Here is a 21,026-nt window from a genome sequence, read left to right on the forward strand (position 1 = left end):
AGACTGAATTTGTACCTGAAAGAGAAGGAAAGGATTTAATTCCATCAGCCCCTCCAAGGGCCCTCGGAGCCAGGAGGAGAACTTAGGTCTATTTTGAATTCTCTCTTCTCACAAGAGGAGAGGGGACTAAGGAGAGAGGAGGTGCAGCTATGAAGGACTGGGACAGGAGAAACCCTCCGGCTGCAGGAATAGTTTCAGCTGATCAGAAATACCTTTAGCAGATCCCAATTGGGAGTGCAATTACCCTATACATCGGGGAAGTATGTGGGATCGAGAGAGTGAAGATGGTGGGTTCTTTCCTTTCCCTCTCACGTGTCCTGACCTGCAGTAGGCCCACGTGGGACCAAGGGAAAGAAACTGCTATTTGGTGAAATTTATTATTTTAAATATGATGGCAAAAGTAGTTTTATATTAATGGGAATTTAAAGCTGTGTTTGGGATTTTAAGTTGGAATATAGGTTATTAAAACAAAATGCTGGTAGTTTACCTTAGGAAGGTTTGGGGTTTATTCCCTACTTAGAAATTTGTTTTTTCTAGAGATATTGGGTAATTTGGAATTTATATTTTAAAATTTGTCATCTCTGTTGGGCATGTATAAGTTATGACATTTGGTTCAGTTATTTGAGAACCTTGAAGTTTAAAGTTTAAAAAAAAAATCTTTTTTTTCTTTGACTTAAAGATGAAGGGACAAAAAAGATTGATTTGCAAAAGCAATTAATAGTTTAAATAGGGCATCTAGCATTGGTTTGGGAGTGTTTAACATATGTTGGAGATTTAAGCAAGTAAGCTTTGGAAGGAGAGAGAGGGAACAAGAAGAGATGATATGAGAGAAAAAGAGAGGAAAATAGCTCTCCAGAAATGAAAGAAAAAGGCACAATTCCCTAGTGAATCTGCCATTTGCTATGGGAAAAGGAGATATATCCGATGAGGTTGGGGCCTGTCTTGAGCTGACAGATTGGATCCTGGGGAAATGGCACCCTAAAAAGTTAGCTGTGATAAGTTAGAGTCGGGAAGTATGGTGGAGTCGGGGAAGGATGGCCACGTGGAGAGGGACCTTGTCAGGTGATCTAATCCCCCTTTCCCCTTAAGTATCCTGTACCACCTTGCTGGTTCAGATATCAATTGCTTCTACTGTTTAAAGGAACAGCCTACATTTATATAAGATTTAACGGAATTTTTATTTTTATTTTCAAGTCTAGCTGCTCAAAAGTTTGTTGGAATTGGAAGAATCTAAAGGAATTTATTTCTTAGTTCCCATCTGTCTAAAGCAAATTATTTAATGCTTATTTATGTGCATGATAGACTTTTTTAAGGAAGATGATTAAAAAAAATCTAAGACAGGATTTTAAATTGATCTGTAATTTGATAGTGTTATTTCTAAAAACTGAATGAAAGAAAGACCATTTTGAAAAGATTTAAAGTTTCTTTTATGTGGGGATGGACAATTATATTTAGAAATTTTTTTTCTTTGTATTTAGTATTTTAAAAGGCAAAATGATTCTGTAATTTAAATTGAACTATCTAAGCTATAAGTTGTATTTTAAGGATGAACCCTTTACTGGATTTGAGAACTAGATTCATTTGAAACCTTGTTAATGATAATTTGGGTTGGGGAAAAATCTTTTTATTGGGAAAGCCTTAATATTTGTTGGGAATTTTAATTCATTGTGACTGATATTAAAGGGGAATTTGAAAACTTAAGGACAGTTACCTAAAGTAAAAGCTTTAAATAGATATTTTAATTTACCAAACTTTGGTTGCTGCTTTACCTTTTTACTTCCTAGGGCTTCTTTATCTAAAGGTTTTCCCCAAATCTTGGGGCCCTCCCACCTTGCCTTTTGGAAAAAAAAAAAAAGGGGGAATCATGCCCTGACTAGGCTGTGGTTTAGGTCTAGTCTTTTACATTGTATGTTGACGGAAGGCAGGGCTGTCTCTGGAACCCCAATCCTAGGTCCCTGGCTTACTAATCAAAGATCTATATTGTCTTTAGATGCGTTTTTCATGTTTTGCGTGATCGTGGTGTGTGGGAGGCTGTATTGAAAGAGAACTTTTGACACCCAAACAATTCCCCATTAAATACTCAGAGCAAATGAAATGAAGGGAATTCACTCTAGGTAAGGAAGGAGGTTTATAAAATCCCGGGCATTACTGAATCTTAATCCAGCCTCCTGCCCTTGGGAAACAGAACACCCTTCAGAGGTTTTTGTTTAGAGTTAATTGGATTTTCAAAAAAGTAAAAGGTTCCATGAATCCCCAATGCCTGGGGAGTAAATTTTTATAGATGGACCTTTAGAGTGGTAGATGGGAAATTCTTTTGAGGCAAAGGGGAAAAGATTGAGATGAGAAGGCAAAGGGAGCCGGGACGGGAATTTCTATATAATGGCCTTGATACCTTACTTCCCTCTAGTCCTACCCTCCTCCAGTTTTAACCAAAGGAAAAAGAAGGCCTCAACCTAGGGGCAGTTGGGAACCTAAAACGATGGCTCTTACCCTGATGGCAAAGGAAGGTACTGACCAAAGCAAGTATGAGGCAGGTCCTTCGGCAACTGCACCAGGGCATCCTGGGATGTCCAAACCTTGTGATGCCTGTGGAAAAGTATTTCCCTGGCCTTATACTAACCCTGACAACTGGTGGACGACTGTCTCGGTTTGGTTGAAGGACTAACCAAGGCTCTCAACACCAGATCCCAAAAAGGGAAGAGCTCTGGAACGGACCCATTCCTAAAAATCCAGGTGTGGGCTTTAATTGGCTGCCACCAAGTGGGCCTTCAAATACTTCTTCATAGTGGACCATCATGGTGGGGGCATTCCTCTCAACCCGACAACTCCTCGAAAAAGGTCTTTTAAGAACAAATTATTCCGATATGGAATAGTGGAAGAAATACCTCGGATCAGGGAAACATTTTTCTGCCCAAGTATTGAGAATCTGATTAGGGCCTTAGAAATCACATGGGATTCCAACCCTTGGCATCCTCCCTCTTCTGAGAAAATAGAAAAGATGAATCAAGAAATAAAAAGGCAACCAACTAAATTGTTTTCGAGACCCAACTATCTAAGACTAAATATCTTTCTTTTGCTGTAGTTAGAATCAGAACCAAGCCACATAGAGATGGAGGGTTTCACCTTTATGAAATTTTGTACGGGTCATCCCTCCTGGCTTTCCTATAAAAACTGGGACCCATCTTAGAACAAAGGTTTATTTTTAAGAGATATTTAAATATTCTTGGTGTAATGCCAAGAAACTGGGCAGGGAGAGAGATTAGAGGTTTTTCAAATTTTATTAATTGGAGTATAATTGACTGGACAGGACTCTGTCCTAAATTATCCAGTAATAGTGATAAAAATATACTGGGACCAGAATCCATTATTTGGCCCGGGGGGAGAGACTGTCATCTCAGAGAATCCAGCAACGTAGGGAAAGCCAACCTTTTAAATATTCTCTAAAGACAAAGAAACCAAGAAGCCCACGAAAGTTTTTTAGGATAAGGGAGGTATAAACCTTAAAAGCCCAGAGAAGGGGATGTCTGAATACCAAAGATAAAAGGATTAAATATCTTGGGAATATTTTAGGGATATTATAAATTTTTAACAGGGAGGGGTCAGGGTTCTGCCTCTTGTTTATCTTGCTAGAATTTATAACCTTGGGTAAAAGGCAAAAAAAGGGTTAATAGTCAAGACTCCTAGGTTTCCTTTCCATAAATTCAGGTTAAAATTTGGGTGTTGATTCCCTTCCCTTGGGAGGATGAGAAGCTGACCGGTTGGGACCGGACCCTTAACCAGGTGATACTAACCTGGACACTGAATTTTTACCTTAGGAAGAAATTGACACATTTACCAAGAACAAAAGGCTTGGTTACCCTTTATCAAAGTGGGAAGAAGAAGAAGGGGAGCCTTAAATTACATTTGAGGAGGGACCCTCTTTCGATGGAACACAAACTTGAATCCAATGCATTTAATTGTATGACTTTTCTTAATTAATTACTTTTAAACCTCATGGGGCTTTCCCTTGGCCTTGGGTTTGGTTTTTCCTCATGATAGCCATAGAAACTAGACCTCTGTCTTCCAAAGAATAGAACCAGCCCTCCTTCCTTTTGAAGAAATAGGAGAACTCTTTTTAACTTATCAAATTTTGGATCTGTGGTGGATCCCAACAAGGTTTCCTAATTGTACCTTTTCCTTAAGCCCCGGCCCGGATCCTTGTTTTGATCCAAATTCTTGGACCAAATTTTGGAACCTAGAAGAAAAACGTCAATGAAGAAGAAGGTTTTGTTAAACAGGGCCAAAATTTAAGGGAAATAGTGGAATGGAGGAACAACTCCTTGGGACAAAGGTAAAAACTTTCTTTCCTTTCCTTGATGGAACCTCAGGCTCTTTGGAGCTAAGTTTCCACAATTTTAAGGAATTGATTTGGATTAACAAAAATTGTTTTTTGTCTACCTTCCTAGGAGATAAGAGGGAGGCTGCAAGGAATTTGAAAACTAAGTTTTTTCCTTCTAGAATCAATGGGGAACCTGGGGAAATATAAGTCTTTTTACATTTGGAAACCTTTAACCTAATGGTCATTACTTTAAAATTTACTGGAGGAAGAAGGGGTTTAAAATGTTTAATTCACCTTGAGGGAAAGGGCCCCCCCTAGGGAAAGGCCTTAAATAACCCTTTTACAAAGGAATAGCAAGAAATATTTTTTGAAGGAACAACCTGCCTTAATGGGTCATTATTAAATCTGTGGACTAACTGTTGATATTCCTCTAATTGGACAGGGAATTTATTGGACTAATAAGGCCCAAAATTTTTCTTTTCTTCCTGAATAAACAAAACCAATATTTAAGGGATTCAGTTGTAATAATTTTAAAGAGAAATGGGGTTTAGATCCTTTTCTCAAATTGAATTAAATGTTGGGTGGTTCACTAAAAATTAGTTAAATATGGTTACTTGGGATAAAGTTGAAATAGAACCCCTTTTATGTTAAATTCAAATTTAAAATTAGGCTTAGGCATTTGATCTTTAATTAAAATTCAAATCAGAAATTTTTAAACATAGATTTTGTGTTGGAATTATTTTTTTATTAAAGGGAAATTTGTAAATTTAAAATTAATATTTGTTGTATAAAGATTAAAAATAAATTAAAACATTAGGAAACTTTTCTTTTTTCAGACCTGACCTCCCTTCCTTTGGTCCCTTTGGAAACCTTATTTGGTTTATCCCCTTGTAGTAATTATTATCCCTATCTATACCTTTTTTAATTAATTTAAATAATCCAAAACCCAATCAAAAGTTTAAGAAGAAAACCGAAAGGGTCTTTAGAAGGTTTAAAACATGGAAAATGGTCTAAAAAACCAAAAAGGAAGGAAAGGATAGGAAATTGGAATAAAAAGAAGTTAAAATTTGAAAAGATCTCAGTTAAAAAGAGGGACTGAACAAGATAAGGTAAGATCTTTCAAAAGTTTAAATTGAAAGGTTCCTCTTTCTTAGGAAGTTAAGGCTTGAAGACTCATCAATCAAAGGCATTTAATCCCCTCCCTACCTTCCCTAAGGGCATACTTTCCCCCTTTTATGAAGTTAACTAAATTTTACCCAAATTAAATTTCCTTTGGGTTAGTTCCCCTTTAGAATTAAATCCTCAACCAAAAGGATGAGGGCGGTGGGGAGGGGGTATTTGCGTTGGGGATAAAAAGTGTTGACCCTTCCTCTAGGGCTTCCTCCCTTCTGATGTCTGCTCCATGGGTGGGACGCCCGATTCTCAAGAACTTATAATACACTTTGCTTTGCTTCTAGATATTTATCCAGCCTTTTTTATTAAATGCTGTCTGAACCACACACTGGCTTCCCTGGCTGCCCTGCCCTTTGGGTCTCCTCTTCTGAACTTGTGGTACATGACCTCCGGGTCTACCAGGAGCACCCCTTTCTACCACGGCTGTCTGTTGGATGAGTTCTCCCACCCCTAAACCTTTTCCAGACTCCCAGTCACTTCCCACACTTGGCCATATTTCCCATTGGCTCACACTTTCCCAGTTTCCCAGACTTCAGACTTTGTCCTCAGAAATCCGGGAGTCCTAATATCAGACTCCAAACTAAGCTCTCCCCGAAGTTCTTTATATATCTGTCTCCCCAAGTCTTTATATATCTTTTTTGAACAAAGAAAGGAAAAGAAGTGGGAAGTTTCTTTCCAAAACCATTAAGTTCTGTCAGGAGGGGTGGAGGGGGGGGGGGAGGCCATAAATTCTTACTAAAAGCCAGAGTCAGGATGTTTGAACAAAGAGAAGTAAAGCTGTCAATGAGGTATCCCAGATAGTCTTTATCTTTTGGAATATTTTAGAGGGGGTAGTGTCATAAATTCTTGGTGACAGGAGGAGCTGGGAGTCAGGAAGTCTGATCTCCCCCTCAGCCTTAATGGACTAAAGGAGAAGTTTACAACTAAGGGGATTGAGGTAGAACAGTTAAGGAAAGTGAGGTAGGACAATTAGGGAAACCAGTGCAGGGAAAATGAGGTAGAACAGAAACAAAGAAACTGGCTTAACAAATCTTCCTTCTTTCCCATGCTCAGCGGTCCATTAGGAGCACTTCTCTCACTCCAGTGGCTCTGACCTCCTTACCATGGACTATACTGGCCTATCTTGCCTCCCAGACCCCACCCCTGCTCCCCAAACCTCCTGCTTCCTTGGCCCCTCTTCTCTTTGAACCCTCATTTTAAATCCTACACCGCATTTAGTCTCCCAAGCTCTTAGTTTCCCTGATCTTGCCCTGGGGGCTCCATTCCAGAGCCCTTCCCTTCTCCAGCTTCCCACTTTCCCTCCCTCCTACACAAAGCAGTCAGTCTATTTCCTAGAATGTGTGAGTTAGTTCTGTGGGAGGGAGGCTGAGGACCAGGAGGGGAGCTCTGACTCAGGAGCTTTGGAGACTGACTGGTTTCCTCCCATCCCGACTCCACGGCCCCTGTACCTCTGGGCTCTCTGTAGAAGGATGGGGAGAGGAGGGAGGAGAAGAGGAGTAAAAGATGGAGGGGAACAGTCTTCTTCTGCAGACCTCATACTTTCCAATCCTGACCTCCGGCATTGTTTTTTTATTCCCCCCTTACCCCCCAGGCAATTGGGGTTAAGTGACTTGCCCAGGGTCACACAGCCAGGGTTAAGGTGTTAGGTGCCTGATTTGTACTCGGGGCCTCCTGAATTCCGGTTGGTGCTCTACCCACTGCTACCCCTAGTGCCCCCTCCTGCACTGGTGCAGTCTCTCCCCTGAGGACAAGACCAGGGCCTTGTAACTCCTGGAGGACCTCAGCTCCATGAATCCCCATAGGCTTTTCTCCTGCTTAGAAAAGAGGGGAAAATCCTCTCCTCCTCTGGGATGTTTCTCCCTCTCCAGCTTCTTGGGAGCAAGGACTGGCCCAGGCAGGGATTGGATCAAAGACAGACGCCCAAAGTGGGGTGAAATTAGCACAGTTTTACTGTCAGGGCCCCAAAGACCAGTCTCCCAGGCTGTGCACACCAAGGCAATCGGCCTGGGACCAGGATGAGGGAAGGCTGGGCTTTTCTATGCAGAGGTAAAGAAGGGAGGGGCTCTCCTGGAGCTCCTGGCCTTCTCTTGGTTTTCAGGGAGGCTTAGAATTAAAGCCCCCCAAAGTTAGGTGTGACCTCTGTTTGTGAGAGCATTGGCTATTGTCACTTCTGTGGGTCCTTCAAGGGTGGGAGCAACAGGACCCTGAGATTAAGACCAGGGACCAGAGGGAGGAACTTGACAAAATGGAGTCACTTTGATTGCTTTGCTACCTCCACAGGGAGCCAGGAGCCAGAGGCAATGGGCCCTGGGAGCCACGGACCTCATCCTCAGGTGAGTGCAGTCCATCCCCAGACGCTACCAACATCAGCAGTCACAGCCTTTTCTATAGACGGGGAGGATGGGCTGTGGGACAATAAAAAATTGTCATTTTTTATTTCCAAATTTGTCTTGTCTTTTGTATTTATTTGGGATTTGTTCATTTATTTTTCTAGTTTTTTTTTTTTTTTTTAATAATGTATATTCAGTTGATCTTCATTTTTTCTATATTCTTAATGTGTGCTGGTAAGTCTATGTTTCTCCTGAGGAAAGCTTAAGATGAATCTCAACCATTTTGGAATATTATTTAATTAATAATTTTCATTTTCTTTTACAAAGTTATTATTCCTAAGTTTTGTTCTCTGTCTCATCCCTAATGTAATCTGTCGCAGGTAAATCTCCTTTTAGGTTTGTATTTTTTGTTGGTGATCTCTGAACCAAGTTTTATTCATATTTCACTAGGGAATGAAAGAGTATATTGATCATTTCTATCTTTTTACATGTGTGTGCAAGATCTCTGTTATGGTTAATTTTTCTAAAAGTACCGTGTGTTGAAAAGAAATATGCATCTTTGTTGTCCCATGTCATAAGTCTTTTACCTCCAATTTCTCTAGACTCCTCTCTGTCCATTTCCCTTCCTGTTTTACCTAGATTTTCATTCTCTGTCACACAGCACTTGGTCTTTTTTCCTTGACACTTCATACTCCAAGGTCCCCATTCCGAGGCTGTGCTGCAGGAGCTTTCTGCCACTATATGTTGGCCAACTGCACAGATGCCTTCCTTTCAGAACACTGTATCAGGTCAAGTGTTGGGGAAAACCCTGCTTCTAGCAGGGAACATCCTCTGCAGATAATTCATCCTCTCTTGCTGTCCTTTCATTTTTTTCTCCACATTCTCCTACAAATGCCATTCCTGTGTCCATGCTGTTCTTCTTCTCCAAGTGCTAGTTTCCCCCAGGAGTGACAACTCCCCCATCCCCAAGATTAATAGATTTTTCAGGCACTTTAGGTCCCCCATCTCCTATAAGAATTTTCATCAGTAGAACCCACCTCCTAAGTCAGGCCTCCTGCTTTCCTCCATCATGTCCAACTTCCCACCTTCCTCCCCCCATGTGGTCTCCTTAGCAATGTCAAAAACTATTAAAAAAGCAATAAATTCCTCAGATGTTCAGAAGTGAAATAATAGATTAGAAGAAAAACTGTAAAATGTGTCTTACACAAAGACCATGATGAGGTCAGGGTGGCAATTCCTTGTTTGAAATAAACAAGTGTAAAATTCACAATGGCCACTCTCTTTGCCAAAAGGTGGTTTTTTTTTTAGGAGAAAAGATTATAGATAAAATGAAAACATAAAATAGGCCCAAGGAGTGGGAAATATGAACTGCAGTTGGAAAAAAACAAAAGGATTACTGAGGAAAAGACTTTGGAAGAATTCATTAAAGGGATATGCCATGTGGCCCTAGGATGCCATTCCATTATGTGTTCCATAATAAGTTATTTCTCAGCTTTATTTCAACTGATCCCAAATTTTATCAGCCTCTTAATAATCACAGTCTTAAGAGCAGACCCTGACTCTCAGAAAGTCTATGACCTTTGGGCAAATCCCTGCTCTGAGTTTCATTTTCCTCCTATAAATTGAAGGGGATTGGATTCTACTTCTGAAGTGTCTTTCAGCTCCACATCTTCTGACTTTTGATGGTGTAGGAGATGGTGACATTAAAGGATGTGGCTGTGGACTTCACTAAGGAAGAGTGGGGGCTCTTGGAGCCCTCTCAGAAGGAGCTGTACAAGGAGGTCATGGTGGAGAATGCCAAGAACCTGCTATCCCTGGGTAAGGGCACTTCCGCTGATAATCGCAAGCCTGCAGTCAAAGGGAAAATCTTCATTCCTGGGAGTGCAAGATTTGGGGAGGGGCCCCACATTGGGTGCCAAAATGTGGTGTTCTCTTCTTTAAAATGTAATGGTTCTCTGGGAGTCGATTTCTTGGGGAGGTTTTCTGGAGGAAGCCTTAGTTTTAGTTAAAAGTAATAATCACTCCAAACGCACCAGCTGATAAAATGCAAATGTTTATTTTCTCCTTCCTTGGGACTCGTTAGTTTTCTTAGAGGCCTATCTCTCTGCTTGGTTCCAAAAGCTCTTGCCACTAGTCCTTTGCCTCTGCTCCCTTCAATCTCCAGCCATCACAAAAGTGGAAGATGGAATGAATCTATCTTGCCTCCAAGAGAGGGCTTCCCTCTGAACTAACTAGACTGGCTCACTGAAGCTCTATTTATGTTCCTTCTCCGAGAGTGGGATTGTGGGTTTCCTCCCAGAGTGCTCTCTGGCGCTAAGAACTTCTTGCTTATATGAGCTCTCTAAAGGTGTGAACATAAGCATTGTTTCTATCAGTTCTACTTAGTACTTTGCTTCAAGTTCTGAAACACTTGTAGGATCAGATCAATCATACTGAACCATGCTAAATTAGATAATTATGGTCTCTATCAACTCTAATGATTTAACACTTTGTAAGGATTACAACATTAAAGAGAAAGGAAAGTGCTGGTCTCTGCCTTGTATGATAGGGCCTGGGGATGTCCTTTGTTCCTGAAGCTCTTACCCATTCTCAGATCAAAGATTAAATCAGTGGAAGTATCTCAAACATGGAACTAATCTTAGGGTTAGCCTCTACCTGGACACAAATTTTGCCTGCCAAAATTCTGAACCTTTCTCACACAGCTTTTCCTTTCAATTCATTCCTTCTGGGGAGGGGTTGTTGGAATCTTTACAAAGTGTTAAGCCATTAGAGTTGATAGAGACAATAATTATCTAATTTAGCATGGTTCAATATGATTGATTGGTCTTGGAAGGAGATGTTTTGGGCCGAAACAAGGTACTAAGTACAACTGATAGACAATAATGCTTGTGTTCACACCTCCCTTGAAGTTCTTGGGGTCAGAGAGCACTCTGGGAGATAACCCAGAATCCCATTCTCTCTAGAAGGAGGAATTAACCTTTGGGAGATCATATATAGAGAGGAAGCTCTTAGAGATTGAAGGAGTTACTTGGGAACATTCCCAGGGGTCAGAGAGGAGTACACTGGGAGGAAGCCTACAAGCCCTATCTTTGAGGCAAGAGAGATTCATTGCATCTTCCATCTTGGTGCTGGCTGCAGGCTGAAGAAAGCAGAGGCAAAGGACGAAGCGGCAAGAGCTCTTGGAACCAAGCAGAGAGATAGGCCTGAGCTAACAGGGCTATATTGAGGGACACAATAAAAAATCTGAACTTTTATCACCTGGCTGTGTGTTGGAAAAAGAACACCACAATGAGTCTAATATTTGGAATATTCTTTTTTATAAGCATCAATTTGTAACTCAAAGCAACTAGTTGGACCTAGAGTATAGGAAGTTTCTCTTTAATCTGCCTTAGTATTGCCTTCAAATTCCAGCAAAAGTGGTGAGAAACAGGCACCTAGGTGGACATTTCCAAGTGGTGGGAAAGGAATGGAAGGGAAAAAGCACATTTTTTTTTTTTACCAACTATTTGCCCCGTGCTGTGCCATATGTTTTCTTTACAATACAATAACAACATTCATTAAGAATACCTTCTAGCAAATTTGTAATTTTGACTATTTCTAAGTACCTAAATTAATGATAAAGGAGAAATCAAGAAAGATGCCATTTGCATCTAGAGAAAAAACTGAGAAATAGAAATAGGGTTTTAATGTTTTGGTGGGTTTTCTGGAGGTCTTGGAGCAGCCTTCGTTTCAGTGGAGTAATCACCACAAGAACAGCCAGGTGTTCAAAGTCCAAATTGTTTATTGTCTCCTTGCCTGGGACCTGGGCTAGCTTGGTCTCAATGCAGGAAATGCAGGAGGACAGGCCAGGAAGCACAGTAGTGTGAGAGTCCGAGGACTTGTGTTCCAGCTTCCAGCCACCACAAAGGTGGACAATGGAATGAATCTGTCTCTGAATCCCCATTGGCTGCTTATATGCTCTATTACAATTACATCATAGGTGTGACTCTTGTAGAACTATATTAAGTACTAAGTACATGTACTGAACTAGAGAACTGTTAAGCACCATGCTTAACAATCACTGTCTTATCAATTCCACTGAGTTAACACTTTGTAAGACTGCTTGTTTCAGGTACATAGTTCTGGCCATAACATATGGTTATCATAATTTTACATAAGTATATGTGTGTGTGTATATATATATGCATGTATATTTACATGTCTGTGTATATTTCTGTATGTATAAAAGTGTCTATGTAATGGCAGCCATCTCTAGGTTGGGACAGGCAAAGTGAAGAGAAAAAATTTATGTGATAATTTTCTTGTCTATTTGAAATTAATAGAAAGTTGTACATTGTGGATTTACAGTTTCACGTGCACTCATCTTTTTTAATATACTCTGATAATGGAAATGTATGTTTATAAATTAAAAGTAAAACAAAATATTGTATCACTTTATCCTCATCTTAACTTTCTAACTTAGGGTGATAATGTTATCCCCATTTAAGAGTTGAGGAAACTGAGGAAAACAGAGTTTAATTGACTTACCCAGAGATGCACAGTTAGTAAATGTCCAAGGCTCACTTCAAACTCAGGTACACTTGACTATGTCCAGGACTCTCCACTGAACTACCGGCTCTCTTTAAGTCATGGAAAATGGAAACTATAGAATGAGTCTATCTTTCTGTAATAAAGGTGTACTAAGTCCAAGGTCCCTCTTGATTAGGCCTGAGGGTGTTCCCACCCAACAACTCTTTTTACCCAGGTTTGGGATCAGAAGTTTCTGCCAGAAGGGAGCCTCACAGGACAGGAGGTGGGAGGAAAGACCTTTGGCTCTCTCTCAGAGGAAGCTGTAGAAATAGTGGGCATATCCTGTTTTAGGTCACTTGCTTTACAGGCCCCAGTTGGTGAATATTGATGGATATGTCTGAACCCCAGGGGCTGAAATTCAGCAGGGAGCAGCTCTGGATCCTCATCTTTCCCTACAGAGAACTAAGTGACCAACTTCTCTCCATCTTCTTGTCTAACTGATTTCTGTGCCCAGGGCTTCCAGTTCTCAGAGAAGAGGTGACCTCTTATTTTGAGCAAAGGGAAGCACTGTGGATGCTGGACCAAGAAGGCCTGAGGAAATGCTCTCCAGGTGAGTCAGGTGAAAGCAGGGATATGAGAGCTGGGGTTACAAGAGGGTTCTGGGACTTACCCTGAAGTAAATGCTCAGTTCAGGGGAGAAAGGCCAGACTTGGAATTCTGTAATGGATATTTCTTGGCAGCAGTGTCCAGGGCTCCTCAGTGAACCTCAGTTTCCCATTTACAAAATGAGTGGATCACGCCATGGCCCTGAAGGGCCCTTCCAGTGCTCATCTGTGATCCCATAAGAAGTCACTATTAGGGATTTGAGGCAATGGAGCTCTCCTGAAATTGTCCCAAGGGATTAGGTTTGGGACTTGAGCCATTCTTAGAACTTCTAGTCAGTAAACAATTAAGGGCCGGGGAGGATCATAATGGTTTAAGAAGGAGAGCAGACCTGGGGAGGAAAGAGCCAAAGTGAAATAAAATAGCTAGTATGTGTACAGCCCTGTGTGCCATGCTCTGCATTGTCTTATTTTATCCTCATGAGAATCTGAGGACTTAACTGCTATTATTATACCCATTTGACAGATTAAAAAACTGAATCTAACAGAGGTCCTATAATTTGACCAGCAAATTTTTGAAGTGGGATTAAAACCCTGGGATTCCTGATTCAAGGCCCTATCCACATTCTATCCAATGTAACTGTATTTTGATTTTTAAACAGATATGATGAACATAGTCATATATGTATGAGGTAGAAAACAGGAGCATTGGACAAACTCCTGTGGAGACATAGAAATTCATTTTTTAAACTCTAACCAGTCAAAGCAATTGCTAATTACTGTTTAAAAAAAAAAAAAAAAAAGATTTATATTTATATTGGCTCTTGACAAGTATTGCACTAAATGACAAATGTACTCAAGGGTCAATTTCAAATACTGCTTTATGTTGCTTTTCTATAATTACATACTCACAACCTTTGAAAGAATAGTAACTGAATCCCTACTGAATGACCAGAAACTGCCAGATAGAAGAAGAGTAACATATTCAGAGGAAACGTTCAAATTAGAAGATAAGCTTACACATGTCAATGAGCAGAATTTTAAGATCTGATTTTCTGGAAAGGTTGTGGCCTTCCATAGTGATTTCATAGTGGCCTCTCCTGTCCCTGCTTCCTACCATGGTTTTCAAGTAGCCTGTCAGCACTGCTGCAGGAATGCAGACCCACGTCACATCTTGCTCAGGCAGTTAGAGATGGGGTTGCTAGGTAACCCAAGAAGGAGAGAACTACACTGGCCCAGGGAGAGACTGGCCCAAGGGTCTTTGCACTCCTGTGGCCATTTGTATATGAATGTTCAGCCTTCCTGAAATGCTGGGATCAGTGTAATGTCATTTTGAGAAACCAAAAGTCTGTACTGCACTTAGAAGCAGCCAGAGTTATGCACATCTGTGTTGTCCCAGAGAACAGCTACCTGTGTAACCAAATCAGACATTTATTTACCACTGAAGGTGCTGCTAAGACATTTTTGGGTCAGATTCCTTGAATGATTATCTCAATCCTTCAAGGCATTTGTGGGCTTCTAAAGGGGAAAGGATTGACCTTCCATATCATAGGATGAGGAGCTCAATTTTCTATATGAAACACATTTTCAAATGTGGATATTTTCATAATTTTTTAAAAAAAAATTGTGTTTGTTGTGCTATGCAGGGAACATATAATGATAAAGTTTTTTTTTTTTTCTCCTGAGGCAATTGGGGTTAAGTGACTTGCCCAGGATCACACAGCCAGGAAGTATTAAGTGTCTGAGAGCAGATCTGAACTTGGGTCCTCCTGACTTCAGGACTCTATCCACTGCACCACCCAGCTACCCCATGATAATTGTTTAAAAAAGAAATGATTATTAGCTGTCTCAAAAAGAGTAATGTGTCAGTACAAAATCACTTTTGATATAAGTTATACTGAGGTATAAGTTACAAATTGCATTGTTACAAATAACAAGTGGGTTAGCTTTCTGAATATGACCTCAGATAATGTAATAGAAAAAAATAAAATTGAAAGTGGTCATCATGGAAATTTCTTATGGCTACAGGTAGGATGGATCATAAAATAACTTGAGTATTTAGTATATATGCACCACATGACATATCTATGGAAAAAGCATTGAACATACAAATAATGACAGGGAAAGGGAAAAATTGAGGGTGGATATCCTTTGTCACATACTGTACGCAGAGCATGCCCATTCACAGAATGTAAATCCTAGTCTAAACTGCTGGGATTGAGGTCAAGTCCCTCAGCCATTTTGACCTGAGTTGTGTACCTAATCAGAATGAAGGCAGTCAGTGTTGTCATAAGCTTATTCTAGGGTTCCACTGTAAGTGTGCAGGAAACTCCTTAAAAAATAAATTATTTTTGGAATGTAAACTAATGAGATTTAAAGTGATTGCTTCTGGCCATTTAGAATTTTTCTCTTTGCCTAGGAAAAGAGAAAATAACCGAGTTTCTCTTTTACTCATGAAGGGAAGGGGATATGAATAAATAAACATATATTTATTTATATGCCTTGCATCATGTTTATATTTCTTTATTTGTTGTTTTCTTTCTTTTTTGGAAGCAGAGATCAGACTTGGAATGAAGAAAACTCCTGCAGGGCTAAGCCATTCTGTGTTCAAATCTCACAAGCAAAGATTCATGTGTGATGATCCCTGTGACTTTACTTGGAGAGAAATCTGTGAATTACATGAGAGAATCCAGATTAGAGAGAGACATTATGAAGGTAACCAATATGGAAAAGGTTTTATAAAAAAGGAAACTCTTATTGTACATAAGAGAATCCACACTGCAAGGATGCCTTATGAATGTAATCAATGTGGAAAGGCTTTTAGACAAAATGGAGCTCTTATTAGACATCAGATAATCCACACTGGAGAGACACATTATGAATGTAACCAGTGTGGAAAGGCTTTTTTAAATAACCAATGTCTTATTGAGCATCAAAGAACCCACACTGGAGAGAAAAGTTATGAATGTAACCATTGTGGAAAGACTTTTAGAAAAAAGAGTACTCTTACTGGACATCAGAGGATCCACACTGGAGAGAAACCTTATAAATGTAATCAATGTGGAAAGGCTTTTAGACAAAATGCAACTCTTATTGGACATCAGAGAATCCACACTGGAGAGAAACCTTATAAATGTAATCAATGTGGAAAGGCTTTTAGACAAAATGCAGCTCTTATTGGACATCAAAGAATCCACACTGGAGAGAAACCTTATGAGTGTGAACAATGTGGAAAGACTTTTAGAAGAAAGGGAGCTCTTACTAAACATCAAAGAATTCATACTGGAGAGAAACCTTATGAGTGTGAACAGTGTGGAAAGACTTTTACATGGAAGGAGAGTTTTATTAACCATCATAGAATGCACACTGGAGAAAAACCTTATGAATGTAACCAATGTGGAAAGACTTTTACCTGGAAGGAGAGTTTTATTAAACATCATAGAATCCACACTGGAAAGGAACTTTATGAATGTAACCAATGTGGAAAGACTTTTACCTGGAAGGATAGTTTTATTAAACATCATAGAATCCACACTGGAGTGAAACTTTATGAATGTAAACAATGTGGAAAGGCTTTTAGCAAAAAGGGAACTCTTACTGTGCATCAGAGAATCCACACTGGAGAGAAACCTTATGAATGTAACCAGTGTGGGAAGACTTTCAAACATAAGAATAGTCTTCTTACACATGAGAGAATCCACACTGGAGAGAAACCATATGAATGTAAGCAATGTGGGAAGGCTTTTAAAAAAAAGGCCTCTCTTACTGGACATCAAAGATTCCACACTGGAGAGAAACCATATGAATGTAAGCAATGTGGGAAGGCTTTTACAACAAAGGACTCTCTTACTGGACATCAAAGAATCCACACTAGAGAGAAACCATATGAATGTAAGCAATGTGGGAAGGCTTTTACAACAAAGGACTCTCTTACTGGACATCAAAGAATCCACACTGGAGAGAAACCATATGAATATAACCAGTGTGGAAAGACTTTTACAAAGATGGTATCTCTCACCATACATCAGAGAATCCACACTGGAGAGAAACTTTATAAATGTAACCAATGTGGAAAGGCTTTTACCAAAAGGGAATCACTTATTGTACATCAGAGAATCCATACTGGAGAAAAACCTTATGAATGTAACCAGTGTGGAAAAGCTTTTACAGAAAGAAAAGCTCTTACTATACACCAGAGAATCCATACAGGGGAGAAACCTTACCTGTGTAACCAGTGTGGAAAGACTTTTACACAAAAGGGAGCTCTTACTGTACATCAGAGAATCCACACTGGAGAGAAACCTTATGAATGTAACCAGTGTGGAAAAGCTTTTAGACAAAAGGGAACTCTTACTAACCATCAGAGAATCCACATAGTAGAGAAATTTTATGAATACAACCAATATGGAAAGGGTTTTATATAAAAATTTGACTTTTAATTGCCAGATCTGTGAAGAAATGTAAAGGCATTGAAATAAGGAGGAAAATGAATCAGGGAGAGAATCCTGGGAGAAAATGTGGTAGTGCTGATGCCTTTCATACTTGGCCAGCTCTAACTTTAACACTAGGGGGAGAGTGAGGAAGGGAAAATAAAAGGACTAGACAGAGCCAGTAACTTCTTAAGCATATTGGATCCTTCTTTGCCACCTGGTGACCTACTTGAAAGGCAGCAGGACGGAATGGAAAGATCACTATATTTGGACTCAGGACAGAGGTTGAAATTCTGGTTCTGCAACTCTGGGCTTGGCAAGGTAATTTAATTTCACTGGAGCTCAGTGCATTTAGATTAGTTAGCCTCTGTCCCAACCCTAAATCCTTTAAGAAGTCAAAGAAAATGAACCCTATGCTCCAACGTCAACTATTATTGCTTCTCAGCTTCAGATTAGGGGTAATGACTCAGATGACTTCATATGAATGGCAGTTTGGAAGAGATAATAAGATAGCAGCAATTCTAAACCTAGATCTTTGATTTAGGAAACTTGCCCATCCTTCCTAAATGAAAAACTCTGGGAAACTAATGAAATTTCTTGCTATATTTGTTCAGGCAGAAGATGTTTTATTAAGATGCTTTTAAAAATGAAAGATTTCAACTTCGCGATTTCATCTTAAATCCTTCAAATTGACAGTGATAATTCCAAAAGCCAGAAATAGCACTAGGGAATGGTGGGTTATGGAATTAGAGACACAGTAATACAATGTATATAGCTATGAATTGATGGTCCAACTGTTCTGAAAAGTCATTTAGTATCAGGATTTATTAAAAGGGGACCAAATGTCACATACTTTGTGATAGATCCTATAACAAGGCATGAACTCTAAGGAAGTGAGGGAAAGAAGGATTCCATCTATACTAAAATTTTCGTTGCAATGGATTTTTGTTTGTTTGTTTTAGTTTGGTTTTTTGGTAGCAAAAAAAAAAATTGATGATTTTTAGTTGGAAAATCTCTAAACAAATTATGGTAATGGACATATTGGCATATTGTGCCATGAGAAAAAGTGGATAGGAAGAATTCAAAGAAGTATGGGGATATGTAAATGAATGGAGATAGACTGAATTGAGAAAAAGGAAGAAAAACTAGCTACATGGTGATTCCCTCAAATACTCAGATATCCTGATCATGATCTCTTCCATTTGAAATTGTTCCAACAATGTAGATCCAGCAATGTCCGTCTGTCCATCCTATGTGACTCTTGCCTATGTTTCAAAAAAGTTCATCACAGAGCAACTATCCTATATGATGGAGTCCTCCTTTACTTTCTCTTACCATCTCAAGGGCACTTGTGGAGTGTTATGGCTATCCACTCATCAGCCCTCTTCCTTACAATGTGAGCAGCTCCTTTTCTCTTCTTGTCCCATAATTCTTTAATGTGAAGAATGAGTAATGCCAACTATCCCAACAGAGGACACCAAGAAAGTTCACAAAGTGCATTGGTCAGCAAACATCTGACTCCCTTAACAAATGGAGAGAGGCAGCTCCCAGAGATGGTACTAACTGGACTATAAATGAACTTGTGAAATCTTCTAACTTTGTAATCTGTGCTAACAGTGGAAAAACACAACTTTGGGACCCTACAATCTATCAGTTGTTGGTAGGTTGATACACTATGCAGAAATTGGGGACCACCACCAGTTGTCTTGACCTATCTCTTCCCACTGGGCTCAGATCATCCTGAAGGATGGAGCAAGGCTAATGATTTTGCCCAGTTTTATCTCACTTAAATCCAAATCACATGTAAATCAAGACTTCACTTGCTGATGGCATCAACCCTCTTTGAGAAGGAAAGAATAAAAACAATCTTCAGATGAAAAAGCTCATGATTTCAAAAGTTCAGCATTCCTCTCAAAAGCAAAAGTTCAGTTTTCCCATCTGTCACTTTTAGTTGCAAGAAAACTCTGGCTTAAGTTGAAAAGTGCATTATTTTAATAAAACACTCAAAATTCCAAAGAAATTGGTCTCTTAACACTGTTTGCAAATCACTTCATGTCCAGGAAATGTATTATTTTTATATGGTTCACTATTGTGATTTTGTTCTAAAGCATCTGTTGTTATCTTTATTAGCCAAGATGGTACCATTCCTGGAAATGCTGTCTCTAGGTATTTTTGTACAATTGGAGGAAATTTGCTATCAGTTATTTCTACAAGATCCAGGTGGAAAGTATCAATGTTTTCGAGATGAAAAGAGAGGTTGTTAGCAATTCATATTTCAGACTTTCAACTAAATTGTCACTGTCCCCATGATACTGTCAGTCCTTTACCTATTTAGATTGTTTTCCCCACCTACCAACTCCTGTGTTTTGTTCTATCTTTAAAATGGGGAACAAGGGAACGTTTCATCCTTCAGGTCTTTAGCTCCATTGAGAATCCATTGTTCCTCTTCACTATTAAAGTTGTACTTATTTAATAAACTGCTAATGCTCAGAGCTTTGTCTCTCAATTGACTTGACTTGACTTGTGACAATTAGGCCTGGTGGTCTTTAGAATATTCATACAACCTCTCCTGAAGGAAGGTTTAAGTTTGTAGAATGTATGCTTGGAAGCCCTTGACATCAAATTAAACCTGATTGTCTTTTACCTGATTTGTTGTTCAGTCACTTCAGTGGAAGCAAAGATAATAGAGTGGCTTGAAATTTCCTTTTCCAGCTCATTTTATAGAGGATGAAACTCGGGCAAACAGGGTTCAGTGAAGTGGCTGGGCTACACACCTAATCTGAGACAAGATTTAAATACAGGGAGTTGAGTCTTCCTGATTTAGGGTGAGGGGTGAGGCTCTGAGTACCATGGGCTCCTAGCAGCCCTTGGTCTCACCTTAAAGGAGGCTGTAAGCTTGGAGAGCATTTGTTTTTAAGTCATCCAGTCTTGTACCACTCTTGAGGGTCAGGAAAGTTACATCATTCTGTCAACTTCAGGTGATCAACTTGAATCAAGTTGCTGAGACTAAAAATGGGTCAAAGGCATAACTTGTGCACAGATTCTTCCAGACTAATTTTTAAAATTTTTGCCATCAATGGTCAATCTTAGCAGAAAACAATCATTTCTATATTAGGAATAAACTTCTAAACACCACCACCACCTTGGATACTGAGAGGTCTTTCTTAGTCAGAATTGAACAGTTTTCCTTTATCAATGTCTTCCCCAAGGCTAATAAGATTCTCTGACCTTTTCCAAAGAGAACGCACCTGTTAAATCCCAGGTCTTTCCACATAGGGAGAATTTTCAAGGTCTCCCCTTCCCCAAATCTTAAAGTATTGTTTTAAGATAAAGAATGCTCAAATATATACTGGAGTTGCCAAGTATTGTAACCCTATTCTTGTGCAGCTGAATTCATCATTTGGCATCCAGATCCAAAAGAAGTTAATTTAGTAAAGGTATAATTGCATCACCTTCTAGAAGTTGTTTTTTCATTAGCAACTTTTCCTACATAAGGGTTTCCCCCAAATCCCAATACAATGTTATGTTATACTTAAGAAGTAGAGTCTGAGGTAATCACTGCACGATCCTCAAAAACATTGTATACATGATCATCTGAAATCACTACAAAAAGATAGTTGTTAAAATAGATAGATGCACATACTTGTTGTCTCAGAGAACAATT

At 39.5% G+C, this 21,026-nt stretch overlaps 1 protein-coding gene across 1 annotated transcript; it reads left to right on the forward strand.

Moving 5' to 3' along the window:
• The first annotated feature begins 6,809 nt into the window (after nucleotides 1-6,809).
• On the forward strand, nucleotides 6,810-20,032 carry LOC116421200 (zinc finger protein 260-like). The gene is made up of 4 exons (XM_031949539.1): nucleotides 6,810-7,824; nucleotides 9,513-9,639; nucleotides 12,845-12,940; nucleotides 15,489-20,032. The coding sequence occupies exons 1-4, from the start codon at nucleotides 7,792-7,794 to the stop codon at nucleotides 17,354-17,356; spliced, it is 2,124 nt and encodes a 707-aa protein (XP_031805399.1). The 5' UTR covers nucleotides 6,810-7,791; the 3' UTR covers nucleotides 17,357-20,032.
• The last annotated feature ends 994 nt before the right edge of the window (nucleotides 20,033-21,026 follow it).

Source organism: Sarcophilus harrisii, chromosome 2 (genome assembly GCF_902635505.1).
Source record: "Sarcophilus harrisii chromosome 2, mSarHar1.11, whole genome shotgun sequence".
Lineage (NCBI taxonomy): Eukaryota > Metazoa > Chordata > Mammalia > Dasyuromorphia > Dasyuridae > Sarcophilus > Sarcophilus harrisii.

Bases quoted from the DNA above. Each gene is read 5' to 3' on its own strand.
- LOC116421200 (XM_031949539.1), top strand. From the start codon at position 7,792: ATGGGCCCTGGGAGCCACGGACCTCATCCTCAG. The intron at 9,640-12,844 runs GTAAGGGCACTT...TTCTGTGCCCAG, and splicing joins CAAGAACCTGCTATCCCTGG to GGCTTCCAGTTCTCAGAGAA. The intron at 12,941-15,488 runs GTGAGTCAGGTG...TTTTGGAAGCAG, and splicing joins CCTGAGGAAATGCTCTCCAG to AGATCAGACTTGGAATGAAG.